Source organism: Gordionus sp. m RMFG-2023, chromosome 2 (assembly GCF_954871325.1).
Source record: "Gordionus sp. m RMFG-2023 chromosome 2, tfGorSpeb1-WG-v2, whole genome shotgun sequence".
NCBI classification, from domain to species: domain Eukaryota; kingdom Metazoa; phylum Nematomorpha; class Gordioida; order Chordodea; family Parachordodidae; genus Gordionus; species Gordionus sp. m RMFG-2023.
The window spans coordinates 7864435-7888208 of NC_088776.1; the positions used below are offsets into that span (position 1 = coordinate 7864435).

The 23774-nt window shown below is 28.7% G+C and overlaps 1 protein-coding gene across 2 annotated transcripts; it reads right to left on the reverse strand.

Moving 5' to 3' along the window:
• Positions 1-10003: 10003 nt before the first annotated feature.
• On the reverse strand, positions 10004-23018 carry LOC135923529 (uncharacterized). Of its 2 annotated transcripts, none has more exons than XM_065458329.1 (7): positions 22970-23018; positions 22843-22919; positions 22682-22802; positions 15767-15990; positions 15546-15694; positions 13688-13785; positions 10004-13091 (listed from the first exon to the last, which is right to left on the reverse strand). In XM_065458329.1, exons 3-7 carry the CDS (start codon positions 22796-22798, stop codon positions 10275-10277), a joined length of 3405 nt encoding a protein of 1134 aa, XP_065314401.1. In that variant the 5' UTR covers positions 22799-22802; positions 22843-22919; positions 22970-23018; the 3' UTR covers positions 10004-10274. The 2 variants fall into 2 exon arrangements, with proteins under 2 accessions (XP_065314401.1, XP_065314400.1); XM_065458328.1 differs by having other exon boundaries at positions 15540-15694.
• Between the last annotated feature and the right edge of the window lie 756 nt (positions 23019-23774).

Sequence of the window (23774 nt, forward strand, 5' to 3'; positions counted from 1 at the left end):
ATTTTGTAAATGATTGGTATATTTTGTCAAATAGGGTTTTAGCAATATTGCTCTTTCAAGCATTTGGTATGTTAAATTCCAACGTGTTGGTATATCCAAAATTGGGTGGGGAAATTTTAAGTGTGGATTTTTTTCAAGATATATTTTTTCGAGTTTATTAAATTTAGTTATAGAAAGTTTAAAAATTTTTAAAAAATTTCTTATTTTTTTTAAAGTTGTATTTAAGGGTTCCAATGCAGCCATGACAGCCAAATGTATAATATGGCAAAAGCATTTGCACACATTATCAAAATTATCTTTTTGTTTTAAAATTTTTAGTAATGCTAAATTATTACTTGCATTGTCTAATGTAATACAAAAAAAATCAATTTCAAATTTTACTTTTTTAATATAGAATTAAAAATATTAATAGAATTATGTGCTGATTTAAAAGGAATAAAATCTAAAAAATAATTATTTAATTTAAAATCATTATCAATATAATGAATTGATATGCCCATAAAGGGTATTTTATTTGGAGAGGACCAAATGTCCATTGTTAAGGAAAATTTAGATGTAATGTTAGAAAGTACAGATTTTAAATTGATAAAAGAACTATGATAATGTTTTATAATTTCTATTTTTAGTGTTTTTCTAGAAACTAATGTTAGTGAAGGGTTACAATATGCTATTAAATTTTTAAAAGTGATATCCTCAATTATTGAAAAGGCTAAATTATTTTGAATGAAAAAGTTTATAATTAAATTATTTAAATTAGCTTTATTATTTATATTATTAAGTAAAAATGATTTTATTGTCTTAATTTTTTTACTGCCAATATTAATTTGCTCAAATTTCTTATATAATGTTGGGTGGATGGATTTAAGATGTGTCCATAATCCTGAGGTTCCAAAATTGGGAAGTGATATTTTTTTTTACATTTATTACAAATTGCCTTTTTTTTATTATCACAAGTAGTATAAAATTCCCAGATTTTTGCTGAATTTCGTCTTTTATTAGATATTGATAATTCTTCTTGTTCCTTATCGCTATTATTATTAGTACCAACAGCATCTATATTTATTAACTCTATTTGGTCTTCATTTATTATAATATCCTAAATAAATAGATAAAATTGATAGATATCATGTAAAAAATTTACTTCCATAATAAAAATAAACTATAATTATAAATAACAGAAATATTGATATCACAGTAGTATTTGGAAGAAATAACAGATGTAATCAGTTTTTGCAATGAAAGTAAAAAAAATACCACGATATAATTATCCACGATAAACCCAAATGATTATGTTATTTTTAATATTGGTATTGGTTAAAATTGTATTTAAAGGTAATTGGTATTGGTTGTAAAAGCAATACCAATATTTAAATATATATTGGTTTATATTGGTATTGGTCCCACCTCTACTTGTAAGGCACATATTACTGGCGTTATTAAACAAAATCTCTTCATTTTTGTTTTATACGCGTATGTTTACGTGATAAGCATTATCCTAAAATATTTTTTTTTAAATATGATTTGACCGAATTCCGAGCTCAAAACCGATCATTTATCAAATATTCGATTGGCCAAATTTGGTAGTAATATCAATTGAAAAATTTTCATTTCTGTTTTATAAATAAGGCTTTATTTAAAATTATTTATTTATTATTTTACGTACTTTCACTTTTAATCTTTTTTTTCTTTTTAGGATTATGCCAAATTTTTTTAAAATTTTTAATTTTAATGACGGATTTGGGAGGGGGGGGGGGTAATTTTTTTAATATTGAAATAATTTTTTTTTAGCATTATGAATTTATTAGAACCAATCTAACATATTTGATAATATGACACCTTCGAACACAAATAATAAAATATTGTAAATATATTATATTAAGTGCGAATATAATGCGGTTAAAAAATATATAAACGGGTATGGTAAATCACAATACAATATTAAAAATTTTTATAATAAATTATATCCTTATTTATATTATAAAATAACATATATACACTACCACCGGCCATAAATGACTGCCCACCCTGCATTTTTACATAAAAAAATTAATAACCTAAAACTTTTTAACTTATTCGGGTAAAAGCGAATTTTAATTCATTTAAGATGTCTAGACATGCTTAGAAATAAAAAACTCGGAATTTCTATAAATCTTTCTATGAAATTTTATTCTTTGAAAATAACATGTCAAAAATAACCAATTTTGTAAAATAGGGGTCATTAGTTTTTTTCAGCAACAATTTTAAGTTGCCAATGTTTTTTGGAAGAAAGTCATTAATCACATTCTAATCTGCTTATTAAAACCTATTTTTAATTATTTAAAAAAAAATTCCTAGATTTTTTTTTGTTTTAAATCATTGTTTAAGAAACTTTTAGTCTTAATAAATATTTTAACGAACATTCGACCAAGATGATTAAAAGAAAAGAAATTTATATTCCAACTAAATGCAAAATAATTAATTTACACATAAGTGGTAAAAGTAATCGCCGAATTGCCAGAGAATTAACCCTAGCTCGACAAACAGTCGATCGTATACTTAAAAGATTACGCAAAAATAATACAATATCGAATCCAAAGAGGCCTGGAAGACCCCGCAAAACGACTTTAAGCGATGATAGGTATATAGCAAGGATCAGTAAACGCAATCGAGTCGCCTCAAAGATAGCTGGAGAGTTAATCTGCTCGGGAAAACCCGATAAATGTCACAACTGTGAAAAGGCGCCTTAGGAGCTTTGAACTTTATGGTAGGGTAGCGGTCAAAAGCCACTCTTGAACAAAAAATAAACTCAGGCTATTAGACGGGGCACGAAAACATCAATTTTGGACATCTGGCAACTGGTACCACGTCTTATGGAGTGATGAGTCAAAAATCGAAATCTTCGGTTCTAAAAGAAGACAATATATCAGCAGATCAGCTGGAAAGCGACTGAGAAATCACTGCATAAATCCTACAGTCAAATTGGGGGGAGGGTCTGTTATGGAGTGGGGCTGCTTTGGTGCCGGAGCAACCACTGATTTTGTCAAAATTAAAGGAATCCTTAACAAGGAGGGATACTGACAAATCTTTGAGGACCATGTGATTTCATCAGGAAAGTGTTTGATCGGGAATAACTTTTTATTTCAACAAGATAATGACCCAAAGCATACATCCAGGCTATGCAAAGATTATTTACAAAATCTACAACACGGTATTCTCGAGTTGATGACTTGGCCATCCCAGTCTCCCGATCTCAATCCAATCGAACTTTTATGGGATCACCTTGATCGGCAAGCGCGAAAAAGCCCACTAACCTCTCATTCGCACCTTTAGGAAGTATTGCAGAGAGAATGAAACAATATCACTTCCGAATATTTAAAAAACCTCATCGAAAGATTACCAAAAATTTTTGCAGCAATATTGATGAGACCAAAATTTGATCTTAACTAATTGCTATTTTTTGTAATTTTATGCAATAATATGTAAACTTATAAATAAATTCGAATAACCTCATATTGTGTGTTATTTGTCTTATTTTAAGAAAAATGTTAAGAAAATGCAGGGTGGGCATATGACCGGTAGTGTATATATCCAAACTATATAAAATATTTTAAAAAAATAATAAAACCTCATTCTATAAAAACGGAGTTGGGACTACAAGTCCCTAAAAATCATGAATAATAATATTTTTAAAATTTTATGATTTAAAAAGTGTCAAAATATCGCTCAAGGTTGCTGTGTTGTGGATTAGATCTCGATGAAGAAAGCTAGTCTATTCAATCATCTTTCAGATGGTCGTACTTTTGATGATATATAAAGAGAAAAAATTAAATATTTACTAAGTGGTCGATTACTGGTCAAATCACGATATTTAAAAAAAAAATTTGGGTTATTTTACACATATTTATAGATATATAATACAAAAATGAACATTTTTCAATTGATATTACAAGCAAATTTGGTCAATCGAATAATTAAAGTGGTTGGTTTTTAACTCATTATTCGGTCAAATCAGATAGATAAAATATAACCAAATTATAATTCCTTGTTCTTAAGCCTTTCGATGTAATTTATCAATCCTTTCTTATCAAACTTAAAATCTGTCAATTATTAATCTCTTTTCTATTTTTCCATTCCTTCTTCTCCCTTTCCCCCTTCCATTGTTTTTATTTTCTTATTCAATTTGAATAATTCAATTATTATATTTTGTCAAATTCTTATAAACCTATTTTGACTCTTATTCTTTACTTTATTTTTATTTCCATACTTTAACACATAATATACATCAGATGAAAATTTAAATTCCTATTTTTTGCCTAATTTTAATGAGAAAAATTATATTTGTCGTTTTGATATTGCTTAACCATTTTTTTTATACCAGGTACTAGTTTCTACATCAAAATGCTAAATAAACCTAAGCAAATACCGATATAATCAAAACATTATTAATAGGGAATAGACATTTTACCTATCTTTTTATCGCCCACAAGTGTTTACGCATGGAGTCCGTTTCACTGTGCATGCATTTAATAGCCTGCTCAAAAATTGGCGGATGATTCTTTCTCATTTAAATTAAAACCATAAAAAATTTTCCCAGTTTGATGGGCATGAGAAGAATCAAACGTAGCTTCTGGTGTCGCAACATAAAAGAGCGAGCAATGCACAAGGAGATAATAAATTCTTCCAGGATAAATACCTTAAGATTGCGGTATCATTTGTCAGTTGTGAACACCCCTCAGTGTTGTCCGAATTATAAACTTTTGGAGCTCTATCATTTCAATATTACATTAATTAAATTATAATGGAAAAAAAGGTATAAAAATGATTATTATTTTTTAAAAAACTATTATCAATGTTTTTCTAATCTTTTTCTTTTCTAATTTATTAAATTAGTTAAAAATATATCTTAGAGGATAAATTTCAAACGGCTATTTTTCGCCAATAACCTATAAGTTTTTTAAAGTTTTGGCAGCAAAATTCGGTATTTTACAAACGATACCAAAGAATTTATATATATATATTGTCAAAAAATTCAAATAAATTTTTTTAGATATAATTATAGTTCCTTTTGGGGAACACAATTGTGAAATTGTATTTTTATTTTAATATAATTTTTTAATATATCAATTCATAGCTATAAAATTAAAATTTATTTCTTTTTTTTAAGATTGAATAACATTATAATTAATTTATTCAAACATAATAGTTTATGAAATTATTAAGCAAATTCGTTTAAATCGTGCAACATCCATCTTTTACTATTTGACTAGTTCCTAGATTATAACTCCCAAGATTTTTAATTGGAGCTTGATTGTAAATTTATTTCCTAAACGACAATAATAATATACTACTTCTACTCATAATATAACATCGCCATTCTGATTGCAATAGCATAGTTAAATAGCAAAAAGTAACAATGTTTTATTTCAGTAATAATCAAACAGTGAATCAAATTTGAAAACATAAGAATTTTATTTATATTTTAAAGCAAGTAAACATTGGCATAATCTCATTCGTGCATAAGTAAATAATTGGTCAGTCAAGTAGACGGTGCATGCAATACCCAATGACATATAAAATACCTAAACGATACTCATTAAATGCATTTTCAAGTGTCGTTGAATATAAGTCATCTGGTGAGCCCTTTTGGTTTCCAAATTTGAAAAATATTCAAGGCGTAGCACATTTAAAATTAATTACATATATATAATATCAAGGACTATTGATTATATATGCATTCCATAATACATCATAAATATATATATAAATATACCAAAAAACTATCAGATTCAAAATAAAGAACCTTTACTTAATTTAAAAGATGGCGCAGATGTTATCATTATCACCTAATTGTTCCAAGGTATGAGATTATCTGTTAAATTAAAAAATGAAAATGGGAGGTTATAAAGTGAAATGTTCTACATTAAAAACAAAATATAGCAATCCAATCCTTAATGTATTTGTAGCTTTATGATTCTATTGAATTGTCCTAACGTAAATAAAATCCCAAAAAGGTCACTATTTATATCCTGAAAATATGCAAAGTAATTGAAAAAAAACAAAATATAGCAATCCAATCCTTAATGTATTTGTAGCTTTATGATTCTATTGAATTGTCCTAACGTAAATGAAATCCCAAAAAGGTCACTATTTATATCCTGAAAATATGCAAAGTAATTGAAAACTTTTTGAGATTAAACACAACAATTATTTTACTAACATTTGTTGGTCCCGAATGCCTAAATATACCTATTCAACAGGATACTAGCCTTGGCTTTTTAAAAATACAAAAAAAGTTTTTAGCTAGGAAAAAATTTTATTTCTGAATTTAAAATCTCTATATATAACCTAGAAGAGGAATTTTATGTAGAGCGTGGTAGTTGTGTCGTATTTTACATTATAACAAATTAAATAATAAAAATTGGAAAATGAAACATTTTTTAAATATAATTATTTTAGTTAAGCCTATTATTTTTGGCGCATGACTCAGCTACGTCATTTATAAGTCGCTGCTCCTTAGCTTAGCGAATTTAATCATTTCTTTTTTCCCCTTCAGTTCCAGTTTTTTTTCTTTCAAATTATTAAAATAAGCAACTAAGATGACATATTTTGATAGGCTGTCGAACACATCAATATACAAAATTAAAGCCTTTAACATTATTAATATTTGGAATTTAATCTTATTATATCAATTCTTTCAATATATTTATTTCTTTATAGCAACTATTAGTTTGTTACCTTTATCAATCAGCAGGATCGAACTGGCGATAATGTGGCTGGATATTTTTTTCCCAATGGCTTCGTGTTTCCGTATTCTTCATTTTGCGGTTCTTTAATTCTTATTTCATGGTTTTTATTATTTCCTATTTTTTTTAGAAAAACATGCCCAAAACCTGGTCAGGCAATTCACATATAAATTTTTTTTAAGCCGGTCCGGATAATTTGTAATAAAATATCAGGCAGTGCCTCGCAAATCTGATTTTTTGTAAAAATTTTAATAAGCCAGCGGGGATTTTAAAATTATGATATACATTTTTTTGAATTAAGCTATTATTTTGATTACTATTATTTGAAAATAAATTACAATATGCTTATTTCTTTGTATTAACTAAAATACTACAACTTTTATTATAGTAAATTCACAAAAAATTCAACAACTTATTTATGATATCAGTTACAAATATACAAACATAGATATCAAAACAAATTTGATTTATAAAACGGTTGTGGTAGAAATAGATTGACATAGAAAAGAAATATAAGAGTCTCAATTGACAGTGGGGTATAAAATATAAATATTAAAAAATGAAAATGTGATGACCAGAAAATTCGCGCAAAATATTTAATGTGCCGGGGCAAACTTTTCGTAAAATTTTTAGGGACCAGAAACCTGCGCAAAAATTCTTAATTTTTGCAGATCTCTAATAAAAACATACTTATATACTTAATATGTGTAATATTTTTTATATAATCGTCTGAGAAATTTATAGGATAGATATTCTACGCATACTGGAATGAATTTCGGGCAAAACCAGATTTTCTTAAATATAAAAAAACGCGCTAATAATTTAGACTATTTGACAATAAAACTATTTAATCAATTCAATTTATATACTGGTGATACGCAATTAGCTGAAATATTAATCAGCCGATACTTTATTTATTGATTGATAATGCGAACTGCCTGTAACACATATATAGAATATTATTGCATTATAAAATATAAATAATACATTACATCATATTGGAAAGGAAATATAAGACTCATTGCACATTTTAAAATCAGGTATATTCATCATATGAAGAATTTAAATAAATGCATTAACAAACATTATATCATTTTTTAATAAATCTCTAGCATTTACTTTGAACTTTGGCTCAAATAAATTTTTTTATAGTTCTACTTCAACAATTCTCTTTCAAAGGACATCATTCCGTTTATTATGTCCCATCATACTTTCCCTCAGACTATTTTCTATAATATAATTTTTAATTCCCCGTTATTACACCAAACACAATTCATTTGCGTAAATGATAATATTAAAAAAATATTCCACGGGCAATAGTACCCGTAGAATTTTATAGATATTAAATTAATAATTAATTATACTTGCTATTGCACTTGGAATTAGTATTATAATTTTATTTTTATTAAGAGACTCAACACAAATTATATCGTCGGCATTTTCATTAATCTCGAATATTATATATTTTGTAAATACGGGCAAATGAAGACAATTTATGCCGTAATTTGATGCTGGATAAATTTGCCATACGTGAAGCTTTCTCCAAGGCCCGTTCAGAAATACCTTGGTAATTTATTTCATCAAAATGCCGGAGACAAACTGTTTATAATGTCAACAATTGTAGAGCGAAATGTTTTAGCCCTATAGAGACCAACCGCATCTTGCTAAGGTCCATCTTTACATTCGTCCCCGTACGACCTCCTTGTTCGACTTATATTTTTTTGTCACTCCATTTTCTATCCAGATGTTATCTGTCAGCTATGAATCGCGACAATTCTTTTAATTCTGATCTGTAGCCATTCTTTTACATTTCCCAAACTAGTAAAATATCCAATATTTTAGTTTGAAAATATAATAAGCGACTTCTACCCTTTTCAAAAATTTCCATAACAATTTGAGCCGTATTTAACGTTTTAGATTTGCATAGATTTCTATATTCAAACATGAGATACTGGTGAGGTTTTCGCCTCAAACGATTTCAATATGACACACTTATTGAGATCGGGATTAATTTCTCTTCCCCATATAATCATCTAAGCTTTCTTTTTTTTCTCATCTTCTTCTTGTACCCGTCACTGTAATCCTTTCTTTTACATGATTTATAAACGTAGATGTCTTGTTTCCTATCCATTTGCTCAACCCATCTCCCCTTTTTAAAAATGTGAAATTCCAAACTTTAACAAGAAGCATTAAAAACTTTATCAACGGTTATCTTTGATAAAAAAGTTACTAGAGAATTCGTTCCCTAGGATTTTTTTTATCGGAAAATTGCGGTTTTTCTTTTCTGGGTTTGCTCTTCTCTAAGTGGTCTCTTGAGTATGGATTTTCTTTTTGGATATAATTCGTATCCATATTCTGTGAATTTTTCCAAAATTGCCGAGTTCTTTAATGGTGCCTAATTTTCTGTAAAAAAAGTTTTCGTGTACTAAAAACTTTATTATCTTAAAATTATCATGTGAGCTAATCCGATATTTATCTAATCTTGTTTGTTATTTTTAATTATATTAAGCATTTTAACATTTAGAATGTTAATGCTTTCCTTGAGGATTATCAATTAGATATTTCTATACTTTCTTTTTCTTTTTCAATAAAAAAAATTTCAAGCGAAAGTTAAATTTCGATTAATTTAAACATTTTTATACATTATTTTCAAATCATTATGGAATGGAATTTGGTGTTAAAATAATAAAAGAAAACAATCCACAATAAACATATATTATATTTTATCCTTATCGGCCTCAAAATCGAGATTTTCTCGTAGCCTAGTAGGGCAAAATGCCCACTTGGTCTTAAGGGCAGTCTGCCAATGTCAATCAGTTCGATATTCCGATATGATAGATATTTTCAATTAGTACATTTCGAATAATAAATTACTAATGAATTAATCGATAGGTAATTTAGTGTTTTTAGTAGGTCTCAGAGGACTGATTAGAGGCTCCGAGAGTCTTGTGGAATTTACCATTGGTATGGTATTCTACCCACATTTAGAAACCGGGTTAGTGGTTCTCAGTGGATGTATGGGTTTCCATATCGTCCTTTTTAATGCGAAACAGATGAAGGACGAAATTTAACAACCTAAAATAACTACAAGGATAAAAAAAAATTTTATTCATTTTATTAACACAAAAATATAATATAAAAAAGAGTAAATATTATTAATAATATTTTAATTTTTAATGTTACTAAAATAATTTGAATAATATTTTATTATTTTTCTTGAAAAAAAAAATTTCATCTTTTATAACAGTTAATAGTAAAAATTAAAATTAAAGATGCCCCGTCCTCAGTTAGAAAAGAAAAATAAAGAGTTTCATTTAGATTGTGTTGGTAAATTCGATAGTTTCCTAAATCCAAAAATAATTATTATGTTCAAAATTTAAATAAAACTATTAACCGATTAAGCTAAAATTTTGGCCTACCAATATATCAAAAAAAAATCAAAACAACAGTGAGATTATGTAAAAGATTTTATGAGAAAGGAAATATATATTTTTTTATCATGTTGCAAAAATGTTTATTCAATGTTGGCCGTTTTGTCGTCGTTCTCGGAAGTCATCGAACATCTCTGCCCCTCTTTATTCTCCGTGTGGATGAATTTGATCTAATTCGACGGTTCTGCTTTATGTCATATAATATTACTTTTCCCGCCTTGGTTTGTACTTGGCCCGTTTTCCAATGTGAACTTCTGGGAGTTTGTCTGGTCGTTTGCGCCCATACTCCATCATTTTCGCGTTCATAAATGTGCCGCGGAATATTTCCGTTAGACTGTGGTGCGGTATTGGTTTTACGCGTCCTCCTTGGGTATATGTTAGAAGGTATTTGACTAGTCGTAGCATTAGTGGTATTGCATGTTACCCGTATTTGATCAACTCCGTGTTCGAAATATGATCGTAAAATGTTTTCGTTTGTCCTTGACGGCGGATTGGTATTACCTAGAGTATCCAAAGGTCGTTTACTCGTTCTCCTTAGGTATATGTTAGAAGGGGTATGACTCCTGGCATGAGGGGTGTTATGTGTTACCCAAATTTGATCATCTCCGTGTTCAAAATCTGGTCGCGGAATATTTCCGTGATTCGTTGATGCGGGATTGGTTTCTATGGTATCCAAAGGTCGTCTAAGCGTGACTTGACGAGGATAGCTTGTTACCCATACTTGACCGTCCTCGTGTTCAAAAAGTGCCTGCGGAATACTTTTACTTGTCGTTCGTTCAGGATTGGTTTCAATTGGTCTAAGTCTTTTTAGGGATTGACTTGGCGACATCCTTCGGTATTTGTTATAAGAAATTTGACTCGCCGTAGCGTGACGATCATGTCCACGTTCAAAAAGTGGCCGCGAAATAGTTTGGTTGGTCGTTGGGAAGAAATTAGTTTCAATTCGGGTATTTAAAGGTTGATTTAACTTTTCCCCGTTGTATTTGTTATAAAAGATTTGGCTAGCCGTTTTGCGATGATCATATTCACGTTCAAAAGGTGTCTGAGGAATATTTTGATTGGTCGTTGGGTAGGAATTAGTTTCAATTCCAGTATTTAAAGGTTGTCTTGCAGCTCCGTTGTATTTGTTATAAGAGATTTGGCTCGCCGTGTCGCGATGATCATATTCACGTTCAAAAGGTGTCTGAGGAATATTTTGGTTGGTAGCTGGGAAGGAATTAGTTTCAATTCGGGTATTTAAAGGTTGATTTAACGTTTCCCTCTTGTATTTGTTATAAGAGATTTGGCTAGCCGTTTCGCGATGATCATATTCACGTTCAAAAGGTGTCTGAGGAATATTTTGGTTGGTCGTTGGGAAGGAATTAGTTTCAATTCCAGTATTTAAAGGTTGTCTTGTAGCTCCGTTGTATTTGTTATAAGAGATTTGGCTCACCGTGTCGCGATGATCATATTCACGTTCAAAAGGTGTCTGAGGAATATTTTGGTTGGTCGTTGTGAAGGAATTAGATTCAATTCCAGTATTTAAAGGTTGTCTTATCGTTGCCCATTTGTATTTGTTATAAGAGATTTGGCTCGTCGTGGCGCGATGATCATCTCCACGTTCAAAAGGTGTCTGAGGAATATTTTGGTTGGTTGTTGTGAAGGAATTAGATTCAATTCCAGTATTTAAAGGTTGTCTTATCGATTCCCCATTGTATTTGTTATAAGAGATTTGACTCGTCGTGGGGCGACGATCATATTCACGTTCAAAGAGTGTCTGAGGAATATTTTGGTTGGTCGATGGCAAGGAATTAGTTTCAATTGAGGTATTTAAGGTTCGTCTTCTCGTTGTCCCTATGTATTTGTTAGAAAAGGTTTGGCTTGTAATGGGATGAGAAGTATTGCATGTTAACAATATTTGATGATCGCCATGTTCAAAAAGTGGCCGAAAAATATTTTCATTGGTCGTTAGGGAGGAATTGGTTTCAATTGAGGGTCGCCTTAGCGTCCGGCCTAGGTATATGTTAGAAGGGGTTTGATTCGTCGTCTCGTGAGGAGTATTGCGATATGTTAGAAGGAAATTAACGAGGTCTTCTTTTATGCGGGAAGGAGACGAGTCCTGTAGCGCATTCTTGAAGGTTCTAAGAAAACTCTCCGATAACCCATCGCTTTGAGGAGAGTGGGATGAGGTTGGTAGATGTTTTATTCCGTGTCGGATACAATATTCCAAAAATTCTACGCTCTTAAATCGAGGTCCATCGTCTGTGACTAATGTTTTGGGGTATCCTAGGTTTACAAAGATGTCTCGAAGTGCGTTGATGATGGCTTGAGAATCAGTGGATGAAATGCCAACTACCTCTGGCCATCTTGAGTAAGAGTCAATCGCGATAAGCCATATTTTATCTAAAAAAGGTCCAATGAGGTTTAAGTGAACTCGTTCTCCTACCATTTTTGTTGAGGGCCAAATAATTTCCGGTTCGTGGGACAAAAACATTTCGCGTTTTCCAAGAGTACTACACCACTTACAAAGCATGGCGAGATCCTTATTTATGTTTGGCCACCACACATAGGTCCGCGCAATTTTTTTCATTCCCGGTAACCCGGGATGCCCCTCATGTATTTTCTCCAATAGGATTTCTCTTAATTGGTGGGGAATTATTATGCGCTCCCCCAGTAATAAAATGTCATTATCTACGCTAAGATCATGCTTCATCGTGTAATACATATTTATATGGTAGCTATTATGATTCGTGGGCCATCCTTCAGCGATGTATTGCTTGATTACTTTTAATCTGGGGTCAAGGTTGGTTAGATATTTTATTTGATCTCTTTGAGTATTTAAAAATGTTTGCACTTGTACCATATTCTCTTGGTACACTTTGCACTTTCGAATTAGATCTTCTGGTTCATTCAAAGGTAATCTGGAAAGCACATCGGCCTTTGTGTTCTTTTTGTTACCCTTTTTTTGTGATTAATCGTGAATGTATAAATTAATGAAGGTAGTCCTGGTTAGGTCTTTAGTCTAACCTACAAAGACCGGAGTAAAGCGTGGTCCAAATAAACGGACCGAGTTTGTTAATTTTTAATTCTATTATTCAATGACACTTATTATATCGGGATTATTTTCTTATATCTTGGAAAATGTTCAGGAAAAATCTAGAAATATCATAGATCAGATTTCTGACCCCCCCCCCCCCCCAAAAAAAATATATATATAAAGAAAGTGTTATATGCGCGTTCAAGCACTCTTATCAATAGAGTTATCTTGAAATCTTTTGATTTAAACTTAAACTACGTTTTATTTTTATGTATTATTTCAGTAGATAATTAATTCTTGCGTGTTTTATAACTATTCATAGTTATACTCCCTAAATTCCCCGAATATCGATTCAATGTGAGTTTCCGAAAATAAGTTCATTGTCCACCGATAGAACAGATAAAATAATTTTAAAAAAAAAGCATTTGTTGTGTTATGCAAAAAATATATAGTAAAATTTATCTATCTTTCTTTCTTTCCTTCCTTCCTTCTTTTTTTTATATATATTATAAACTTACACATATTTTGATTCTACATTTCTCTATCATGTTGGGTACGAAGCTACGAAGCGAAATATTCATATTCACTTTCGATTCTAACACGATTTGGGATGATACTATTGAAATTATTTTTTTTTTAAGAAAAAATAAAATAAAATAAATTTTAGTCAGAATATTAAAATAGTTAGTATAAGTTTATTTTCAAAATTTTGCTTTTACGATAAATTTAAATTAAATTTATCACGAGGAAAATACGATTCTTAAAAGGTTAATTTTATAAAATTTATAAATTTCAGGTGGCTATTATTACGTAGATAAATGTCAAATTTCTAATGGAAGTAAATAAAGTAGGAGAGATGAAGAATTGTCTTTTAAAATGAAAAAAAAACATTTAGCTTAAGGTCAGAGAATATATTTTTTAGTAATAATAATGTGATCGGAAAATATATAAAATAATTGCAAGGAAAAGAGATAGATAATAATCTTTTAAACTTTGTTATATTTTATATTATATTATATTCAATTTATATATAATTAAGCAACATGCAATCCTTTCTTAGTATTTTTATTCGGGGTAAGGTTTTGTCGGCTTCCTCGAAATAAAAACCGGCGTGATTACGCGAAGAGAAGCAACGCATAATTCACGTGAGTTCTTTAAGGATGCGTCGTAGACAAACGTGCAAAATGAATGAGTACAAATTAAGAGATGGACCTAACAAAAAAAAATGAAATATATTTTACCATTTCATTTTTTTTATAAATTTCACCGAAAAACTCAAAATCAATTACAATTTTCCATATCATGACCAGGGTAGGATGGGTTGAGGTCATTTGATCAATATTTTTCCAATTTGATATAAACGTGGACTTATATTAAAACTATAAATAATATTCTATGATAGCCTCATCACCCAGCAATATAATAAATATATAATAAACTAAGATAGCTAGAACCAACATAGTTTAGGAATTAGTCATAAATATGTAAGAATTACAAATTCTCCATTTAACCCCATACCCGGCAGAGAGGCAAAATATTTATAGGTGAGCTAGAAACTTCGGACCCCTTTTATTATGTAGTAGTAGTAGCAGTATAGACAAATGTCTCAAAATTTTAGATTTTATTTATTATAAAAGAAATACAATTTTTTAAAAAAGGCGAAAAAAATATTAAAAACTTTTTTTGCCAATATCTCTTGATTATGGGGACTCCCAATGTATAATTATTAAGTTTACTATGTTACCCTCGTGGCCCTAGAACACCGGTCACCCTCTACTATTTAAAGAAATATCCTATACTTTGTTTGAAGTCCGTATGGTAAATTCTATTCTATTTCATAATAAATTCCATTAATCTAGATGATATTACTCAAAAATTTATATAAATTACAAAATTTCATATTTGAAAATTGTTAAAATAATATAACCCATAACTCTATTTTTTTTTAAATATTATATATTTTTATTTATTATCTTAAATGCAATTTCTACTCGAGGAGTGGGGAAGGGGGGGGGGGGGTATCACGCTACATGGTCATTGAAAATGAAGGGAGGTAGATAGTGATGATGACTTTATCATTATTTTAAAAAATTGGGGGGGGGGGCTAAATTTGGGTATCTTATTTTTGCTAAGGTAAGGAGGGGGGGGGGGGGGTAAGGGTAAAATTGTCACTGGATTGGGAGGTGTAAAAGTCCATGATTAAATGTGGACCATCAGATAAAAAAAATAAATTTACCATTCATGTTGATGAGATTTAGATATTTTTGTAATTTGAAATAAATCATCAAAAAATAGAATGCATAAATAAAAATGAGAAAATTTATAATCGACACCTTAATCATTATATATAGATAATTATTATAAATTAACTTAAACTGGAAGATGTGATATTTTTCAAAGAGCTGAGCATCGATAACTTGGCATCAGGTAGAATTAACAAAAACATTTGATAATTTATGTCTTCCTCGAGGTACTTTTCGATTTCTTTGACAATGATCCATGGCTCGAAAGAGTAAACAAATGACCTGATTACATTATTAAATTAAATTATATTAAAATTTAATACATAAAATAATATATTTATTTTTTTTAATTACATGGCTGGGTCATAAATTTTGAATTTCGACTTTGATAGGGCGTAATTTTGAAGTCTAGAAATGAAGGCTAAACCTTTTGATTCATAACTCTGGGACATGATGACAAACCAAAACCTTAGCTCATTCTGACTGCTGGAAGGAGGAGAAGAGAGATACATTGAGTCCGAATACTTTACATTTATTTTATTATATGAGCCTGTATGATTGGTAGGATTTTTCATCACCTTTTTTTTTTAAAAAAACCAATGCATGTTTATAAATATAACAATATCGGAATTATAGGAATTTTTTTCTGGATTAGATCACAAACTGGACTGTAAAATAGTCAAATTACTGATAAAATCAGGCGCGTAGCCAAGAGTTTTCTACGGGGAGGGGGGGGGGATAATTTTTTTATATAGAAGTAATTTGTTTTGGAGCATTAAATAACGATCATATAAAATATATTAAAACCAATTATATATATATATATATGTAGGATAAATTTGAACATAAATAATAAAATATTGTAAAATAAAAAATATTAAGGGCAAATATAATACGGTTTAAACATATTATATAGCTATATAATAAAATATAAAATTAAACATTTTATAATGATTTAAAAAATTATTCAAAATATCGTTCATAAATGAAAATTTCAATCAATTTTAAGATGTCAAACTTTTGATATAGGTTTTTATTCTATATAATGAAGAAAAAGGTCCTCTCATTCGTGCTAATTGGTATCATTGCCAAAATAATACAGCAAATTTAATAAATTTGGAAAACTTATTAAATATATTTTAAAGTATGCAATACTTCACTGTATTTCTTAATGGATTATCTATAATTATCTTTTGGTTTCTAAGTGGTTATATAATAATATTTGCGATTCTCATAACTTCAGTCAATTTATTTGAAAAATATTGCATAAATTGTTGTGTAATAAATAATGTATTAATATCCGCTTCAGATGAAACATCTGTTTCAGGTGATTATGATATTTCTACAAGTGCATACAAAATAGGCTCTCCTAGATCCAAAAAATGCTGTACCAGCGTTATGTTGAAGGCTCCAATCTTGTCGTGCATGCCTTTTGCAGTTTCTTTTCTATTGTAGCATAATAAATCTCAGAAGTAATAATATTCGGCACATTCTGCCTATTAGGATAGCTGAACAATATACTCTAGAAATTCTATCAGAGTTATTAATTGAGATAAATTAAATAGAATTTTTTGGTTGATAATATTTTCTTAAATCTATCAGTTAAGGTTAAAAAAATAATATTTTAATTATCTTTTAAAAAATCTAAAATTATTCCATTTTTAATCCAAGATTCAAGTGTCATCATAGATTGAACCATCTTCGGATTCATTCTATTTCGTTTTTTGTTATTTTATCACTAGCTTTGGAAAATATCCGTTCAAATGCTACAGATGTAGCCTGTTGTGGGAGATAGTCCATAGCTATTTTGGCTAAAATTGGAAATCGATATTGATTCCCTTCCCACCAATCTAGTATGTTAGAATTAATCGGATATAAAATATCAGATAAATAGCTTTGGATTTCATTATCATCTTTCTCTGCTGATGTCCCAGTTCCCATGAACCTATCCCTGGCTATTCTCTCCCTCAAAGATATTTCCTTAAATAATAATGATCAATAAAATAAATAAATATTTTTATATACTTTGTTTGACTTTATGCCACTTGATAAAGTGCTTGCATATTTTTCAAATATTTCTTTAAATTGAATAAAATTTTCATGAGTATTTAATAAATTAAACATGTAAATCTAAATAAAAAGAAATTTTATAATATACTATAAATAATTAGGAATAACTTTTTTAATTCTGGGGTCTAATCCCAATATAAAACTCCATACTTAAAAATGTATGAATATAGTGATTAATTTTTTTTGTGACTTTCAATGTAAAAGGTGCATCAATAAAAGAGGGGAAAGAATTAGAAGTAAAAATATTTTCAATATGTATTTGTATATTTTCCATTAGCATGCCTAAATAAGAGAAAAACTATTTAAAAAATTAAATAAATATTCAATCAATGGTTGGATAGGAGGATCCAGATAAATCCAAGGTGGTTTCATAGAATGGCTTTAATAAAGGAATTAGTTCCTCTATTTTATTTTTGTCACCATCAGTCAAGGCAATGTTGCCAAATGTTTCATATTCAGAATAACAAAAAGTTTTTATAGTCTCAAAATTCTAATAATAAAAAATATATAATCCTATTAAAAATATAGATAGATAATTTACTGATAAGACCTTCTCCAACATCAAATATGTTGAATTCCAGCCGGTTTCAACATCAATTGGAATTTTTTGTCCATTATCTTTAAGTATTACTCTATATTTTTGAAGTAATAAAGGACTTTGAGATATGTTTGTTGTAATTGATCTTACTTTCACAATAACTTCATCTATATTTTTCAGAATATCCTGGCAAATGTTTATCACATGTGCCATACAGCCATATGCTGCAAATGGGTTAGGAATCATTTAAGTTTTCAATAATCTCTGAGTTTTAAGCATATTTGCAGCATTATCAGTTGTTAAACTGATAATTTTTTCTTTTAAATTGTATTCAATAATTAATTCATTAAGGCATTTATATATATTTTCAGCTTTGTGAGGATACGGCACATAATTAATATCCAAAATTATTTCTTTCATTTTCCATGTTTCATCTATATAATGGCCACTTATAGATATATATGGAAGCTTTTGAACAGACGTCCATAAATCTGTTGTTATAGCCAGTATTATAAAATTTCTTTTTATTTAGGTTCACATGTTAAATTTATTAAATACTCATGAAAATTTTATTCAATTTAAAGAATATGCAAGCACTTTATCAAGTGGCATTAAGTCAAACAAAGTATATAAAAATATTTATTTATTTTATTGATCATTATTATTTAAGGAAATATCTTTGAGGGAGAGAATAGCCAGGGATAGGCTCATGGGAACTGGGACATCAGCAGAGAAAGATGATAATGAAATCCAAAGCTATTTATCTGATATTTTATATCCGATTAATTCTAACATACTAGATTGGTGGGAAGGGAATCAATATCGATTTCCAATTCTAGCCAAAATATCTATGGACTATCTCCCACAACAGGCTACATCTGTAGCATGTAAACGGATATTTTCCAAAGCTAGTGATAAAATAACAAAAAAACGAAATAGAATGAATCCGAAGATGGTTCAATCTATGATGACACTTGAATCTTGGATTAAAAATGGAATAATTTTAGATTTTTTAAAAGATAATTAAAATATTTATTTATTTATAATCAAATATCTATCGCTATATATATACATATAAAACTAATTAATTATGTAAATAATATAATAAAAATGATTTTGATATAATTAAAAATATTGAAATAATTAATGCTAAATAAACTTTTGTGGCTTGATAAAAAAATTCATGGGACGGACTGGACTGGACCGGACAGATGGTTTCACGGTCCGGTCTCATTTGACTTAACGGTCCATCGGTCAGGTCTTATTTGAGAAAAAAGGGACCTGACGGGACCGGACCGTTGCAAACACTGGCTGTGAGGATGAACTTAAAAGATTCATATAAAATAAATAACAAAACAATATTTAAAGTTTTGGAAGCAGGAATATTCATTTCCTTTTTTGAGAAAATTATCGAGTAAAATTTTGTCAGCTGCAAGTTCGGCTTCTAGTGAAAGGTTATTTTCTGTAGCCAATCTCTTATTAAAGGAAAGGCGTACACAATTGAAATAAAAAAAGGATGGACATTCTTCTTTTTCCAAATAAATTTCGATTTATAGATTATATTTATTTTTTGTTATTAATATGAATTATGAAATTAGAGAAATAAATAGAATGAATTCAAAAAAGTGTAAAATTATAGCAATAGTTTTGAAAAATTTAAAAACCGTGAATTTTCGGGCGTGACGGGCGTGAATCAAAATATTGCTTGTCGTGAGCGGGCGGGTCGGGTCGAAAATTTTTTAGTGGTAAGCGTGAATGGGTGTGAATTTTATTTATTGCCACCGTGAGCGGGCGGGCTGTGAATGAAAAATTAGGCCCGCGCCCACCTCTAATAATAAATACCACACAAATAATAATAATACGAGAAAACCGTGCTATTTTTGTAATCGTTTTCATGCTATTAGAAATTGTCCAGCATACGGAAAAACGTGCAACAAATGTAAGAAATCAAACCACTTTGCCGTGTGTTGTAAAACTAGAGGAAAATTTACGGTACAAATTACAATAATAATGAGATTTCTCAATAAAAAAAATCTACAAATATGGACAGCACCCAACAATTACGGTATTAATAAACAACCACAAAATTAAAATGGAATATGATACAGGTTCAGCAGTAACCATTATTAATGCAACAATATGGAATAAAATTGGGAGGCCAAAACTTAGAATGGCTAGAGCTCCAACTACATATGGAAACAATACAATAAAAATTATGGGCGAAGCTTATGTAAAAGTGCAAATAGATGATAAAATAAAATGGCATCCGTTGTTAGTTACAAAAACAAATGATGCAGCACTATTTGGATTTCCTTACCAACAAATGTAAAAATCAATGTGATCAAATAAATATAATAATAATGATAATGGTAACGTGAATATTGACAAACTTTATAAAAAATTAATTTCTACGGTGTTTGATAATAAATTAGGATTAATAAAAAATTCAATTGCACTGCCAGAGTACCGTTGCCTTTAAAAGTAGAAATTGAAAATGAACTGAAACGTTTGGAAGAAAATAACATAATAAAGAAAATAGATCCATCAACAAGAGTGGCCTGGAGTACTTCAATGGTAGTGGTACGTAAAACTTCCGGTGAACTATGATTATGTGGAGATTTTAAAGTAAATTAAATAAATTTTTACGAAAAGATTATCATATTCTACCAGCCAACGTTTGAAGAATTAATCGCAAAGATCGCTAATGGAAATAAATATACAACATTAGATCTCAAAAATCCATTACGAGGCATTAAATATGGTGGGAACAATTAGATAAAAATGTCAATAAACTAGTTAACAGTTGTAGTGAATGTGAAAAACATCGCAGATATACCAGGAGTTGCCGTATACCAGGGGAATCCGCCATCACAATCCTGGAGAAACTACGAATAAGGGAAGAACCAGTTGAAGCCAAATCAATAAAAACAATAACATTATAAAGTTAGGAGATGATAAAACAGTAGAAATTAATAGATGAACTTTAAATACAACTATTGGTACACAATCTTAACTTGGTGGGAAAGAAGATATGTTATATTTTAATATCTTATATATTTTAAAGGTTACGTTATATATTTTAAAGGTTACGTTATATATTTTAAAGGTTACGTTATTTGAATATTATATTATTATAACTTTCCTACAATAAATATTATATTATGGAGGTCAATATAATTGCATATTATTAGAAGTTAAATTACATAAACTATGTATAGAACAGAATTGATTATAAAAGATATAACCTATTTGAAATAGAATACTCTACAATTTACAACTCTTGAAGCCTCTTTATATTTTTTCAATACAGGAAGGGGGTGAAGGATTTCTTCCCTCTCCCACCTATGCTAGCTATGTGCCCGAGTCTTTTAAATTTTTTCAAAAACTTGTACAGGGAGATTTATCCCCCTCCTCTTCGATAATAGTACTCTAATTAATTTGAAGATTTTTTCTATCCATCTTTGGTTTCTTTTTCAATTGCAAAAGTTATATAATATATATAAATAAAATATCAAAATATTTTATTGGATGAGATAAATTAATAAAATCAATTTGATACTTTTGGCTCAACATATCACTTTCACCATTAAGGATACAGGTTTTCTGATAAAACCAATAATTAAAATATTCTTAAAGCCCATACAATAAGACTTTGAAAAAAGCATAGGACATTTACAAAAATTTTTATTCAATAAATTTTCTAAACCAAATAATTTGAAGCTCAATAATCATTATGGCTAAAAAAACTATATTATTGAATTGATTTTTCAACCTATTTCTTTTTATATATTATATAATTCATATAGTGATACAAATAAATGTTTTTTTAAAAAATAGGCATCATTAGCAATTACCGTGGCATTAATCTAGCACTATTGTTTTTTCTATATTGTCTTCACAATTTGTGTTTTGTGATATAATGACTTCACTTAAAATTTTGGCAATTATTGATGCAATAAAAGTTTTGCTGTTATGTATTTATAATAAAATTTTTGGTATAAAATTCATTTGCCATAATAAACATTTACAATAAAAGTAAAATGCTTTAAAATAAAAGTTCCAGTGAATTGAAATGGAACCATTTTGGAAAAGACCTTTAAGCCTCTCCTGTCTTGATTCAATATATTTTTACTGCTTATAATGCTAATATAATGAAAGAATAAAATAATTTTAATATAAGCTTGTTCTGCTCAATTTTAAAAAATATTTCAACACTAGCCAACCCACTCATTGTTTTAATAACATTTTTAATCATTTCACCTCTCTACCCAATGTTTAAATTAACCCATAAACCCAAGTTTGCCCATAATATGGTTTGGCTTAGATGGGCATGTTAAAAATCCAAGATGTGCAAATGAAAGATTTCAAAATTAAAAATGGATAAAATATTCAATAAGGCTGTTAAATGTGGAACCTAAAAATTATAATAATTTTAGAAATAAATAGAATTCATTAATTCTAAATAAAATAAATTATATTTATTAAAATAAAATATTGGAGATCTGATTTTAGATTATTATTAATACTACTACAAAATTTAATATAAGGCATAAAAAACATAAATATAATATAGACAATGCAAGATTCAATTATATTTTTTAAATGAATGCTTGAAAATATTTCTTAAAATTTAATTAAACTGATATATGTATTAAGTTTACTTTCATTGATTTGGCTCTAATTTCTTCATGATGAAGTTCAAATGAATTTATCTTAAAGTTTGATTCCATTGAATCATTATAAGTAAAAAACTTGGTTTCATCTGATGTATCACTCATAATTCTAAATATATTTTTAATAAAAAGAATAGGTTAAATATTACTTTTAATTAATGCCTACAATCCCACACTACTGGAATTATTCAAATTTTTTATTTGATATTGTAGAATTCTTTCTTGTCTAGTATACAATAAATCAAATGTTATAGAATTCTATATAAATATTCAAACTTGTTAAGATTTGAAATACTTTTGAATGCGTGAATGCATATTCGATAATATTCAAATAAAAACTATGACATTTATACTTTTATTAAAAATATTTATTTTTTACATATCATAGAGTCAAACACTTTTTATTAATTTTATAATTCTGTGTTTTTAAATACTATCAATTTCATCTAATAACTAAAATATAATGTATAATTCTAAAATAATAATATAAATAATATACATTATATTATATTTCCATAATTTAAATCAATCTTCGATATGTTTTTTGGTATCTTGAGATCGCAGAATCAACATCATATGAATAAATAAACTTTTTGAGTTAATCTTTCCGTCAGCCTGAAGTACTTTAGTATTGTCCCCAGTGGCGTAGCTATGAATTTTCCTTAGAGGGGGTCCATACATATAAAAGCCTGGGGGGGGGGCGTTTAATGGGTCTTCGGCCCTTTTGCCAGGCCTTTGGCAGGGTTTATCTTACAAATCATAACCATATCTTCGATAATATATAATAAAATAAATTTTTATGCATCAATAATTTGTTTTATAATTTAGTAGATAATTCTCAATGACTTTATAATAATAGTATCCTGATTAATTTCAATAGTAATATAATATCCTTCCACAAACATCAAAACCAGAAAAATATAAATATTATTGGTATTTATTTGATATAAAGTCACCACTTATAAGTCTTTTGAACGTATAATCTAAAAATAAATTATTGCTCTGGGAGGGGTCCAAACCCGAAAACCACCCCCGTAGCTACGCCACTGATTGTCCCCAACTGGTTGCTAATCTTTAAAAT

Excerpts from the sequence above, each read along its gene's own strand:
- LOC135923529 (XM_065458328.1), bottom strand. The coding sequence starts at position 22,798 with ATGAGTGATACATCAGATGAAACCAAGTTTTTTACTTATAATGATTCA. Across the intron at positions 15,991-22,681 it reads TTAGAGCCAAATCAATGAAA|GTGATGAAAAATCCTACCAA; the intron begins GTAAACTTAATA and ends TAAAAAAAAAAG. Across the intron at positions 15,695-15,766 it reads AAAATTTATGACCCAGCCAT|GTCATTTGTTTACTCTTTCG; the intron begins GTAATTAAAAAA and ends TAATGTAATCAG.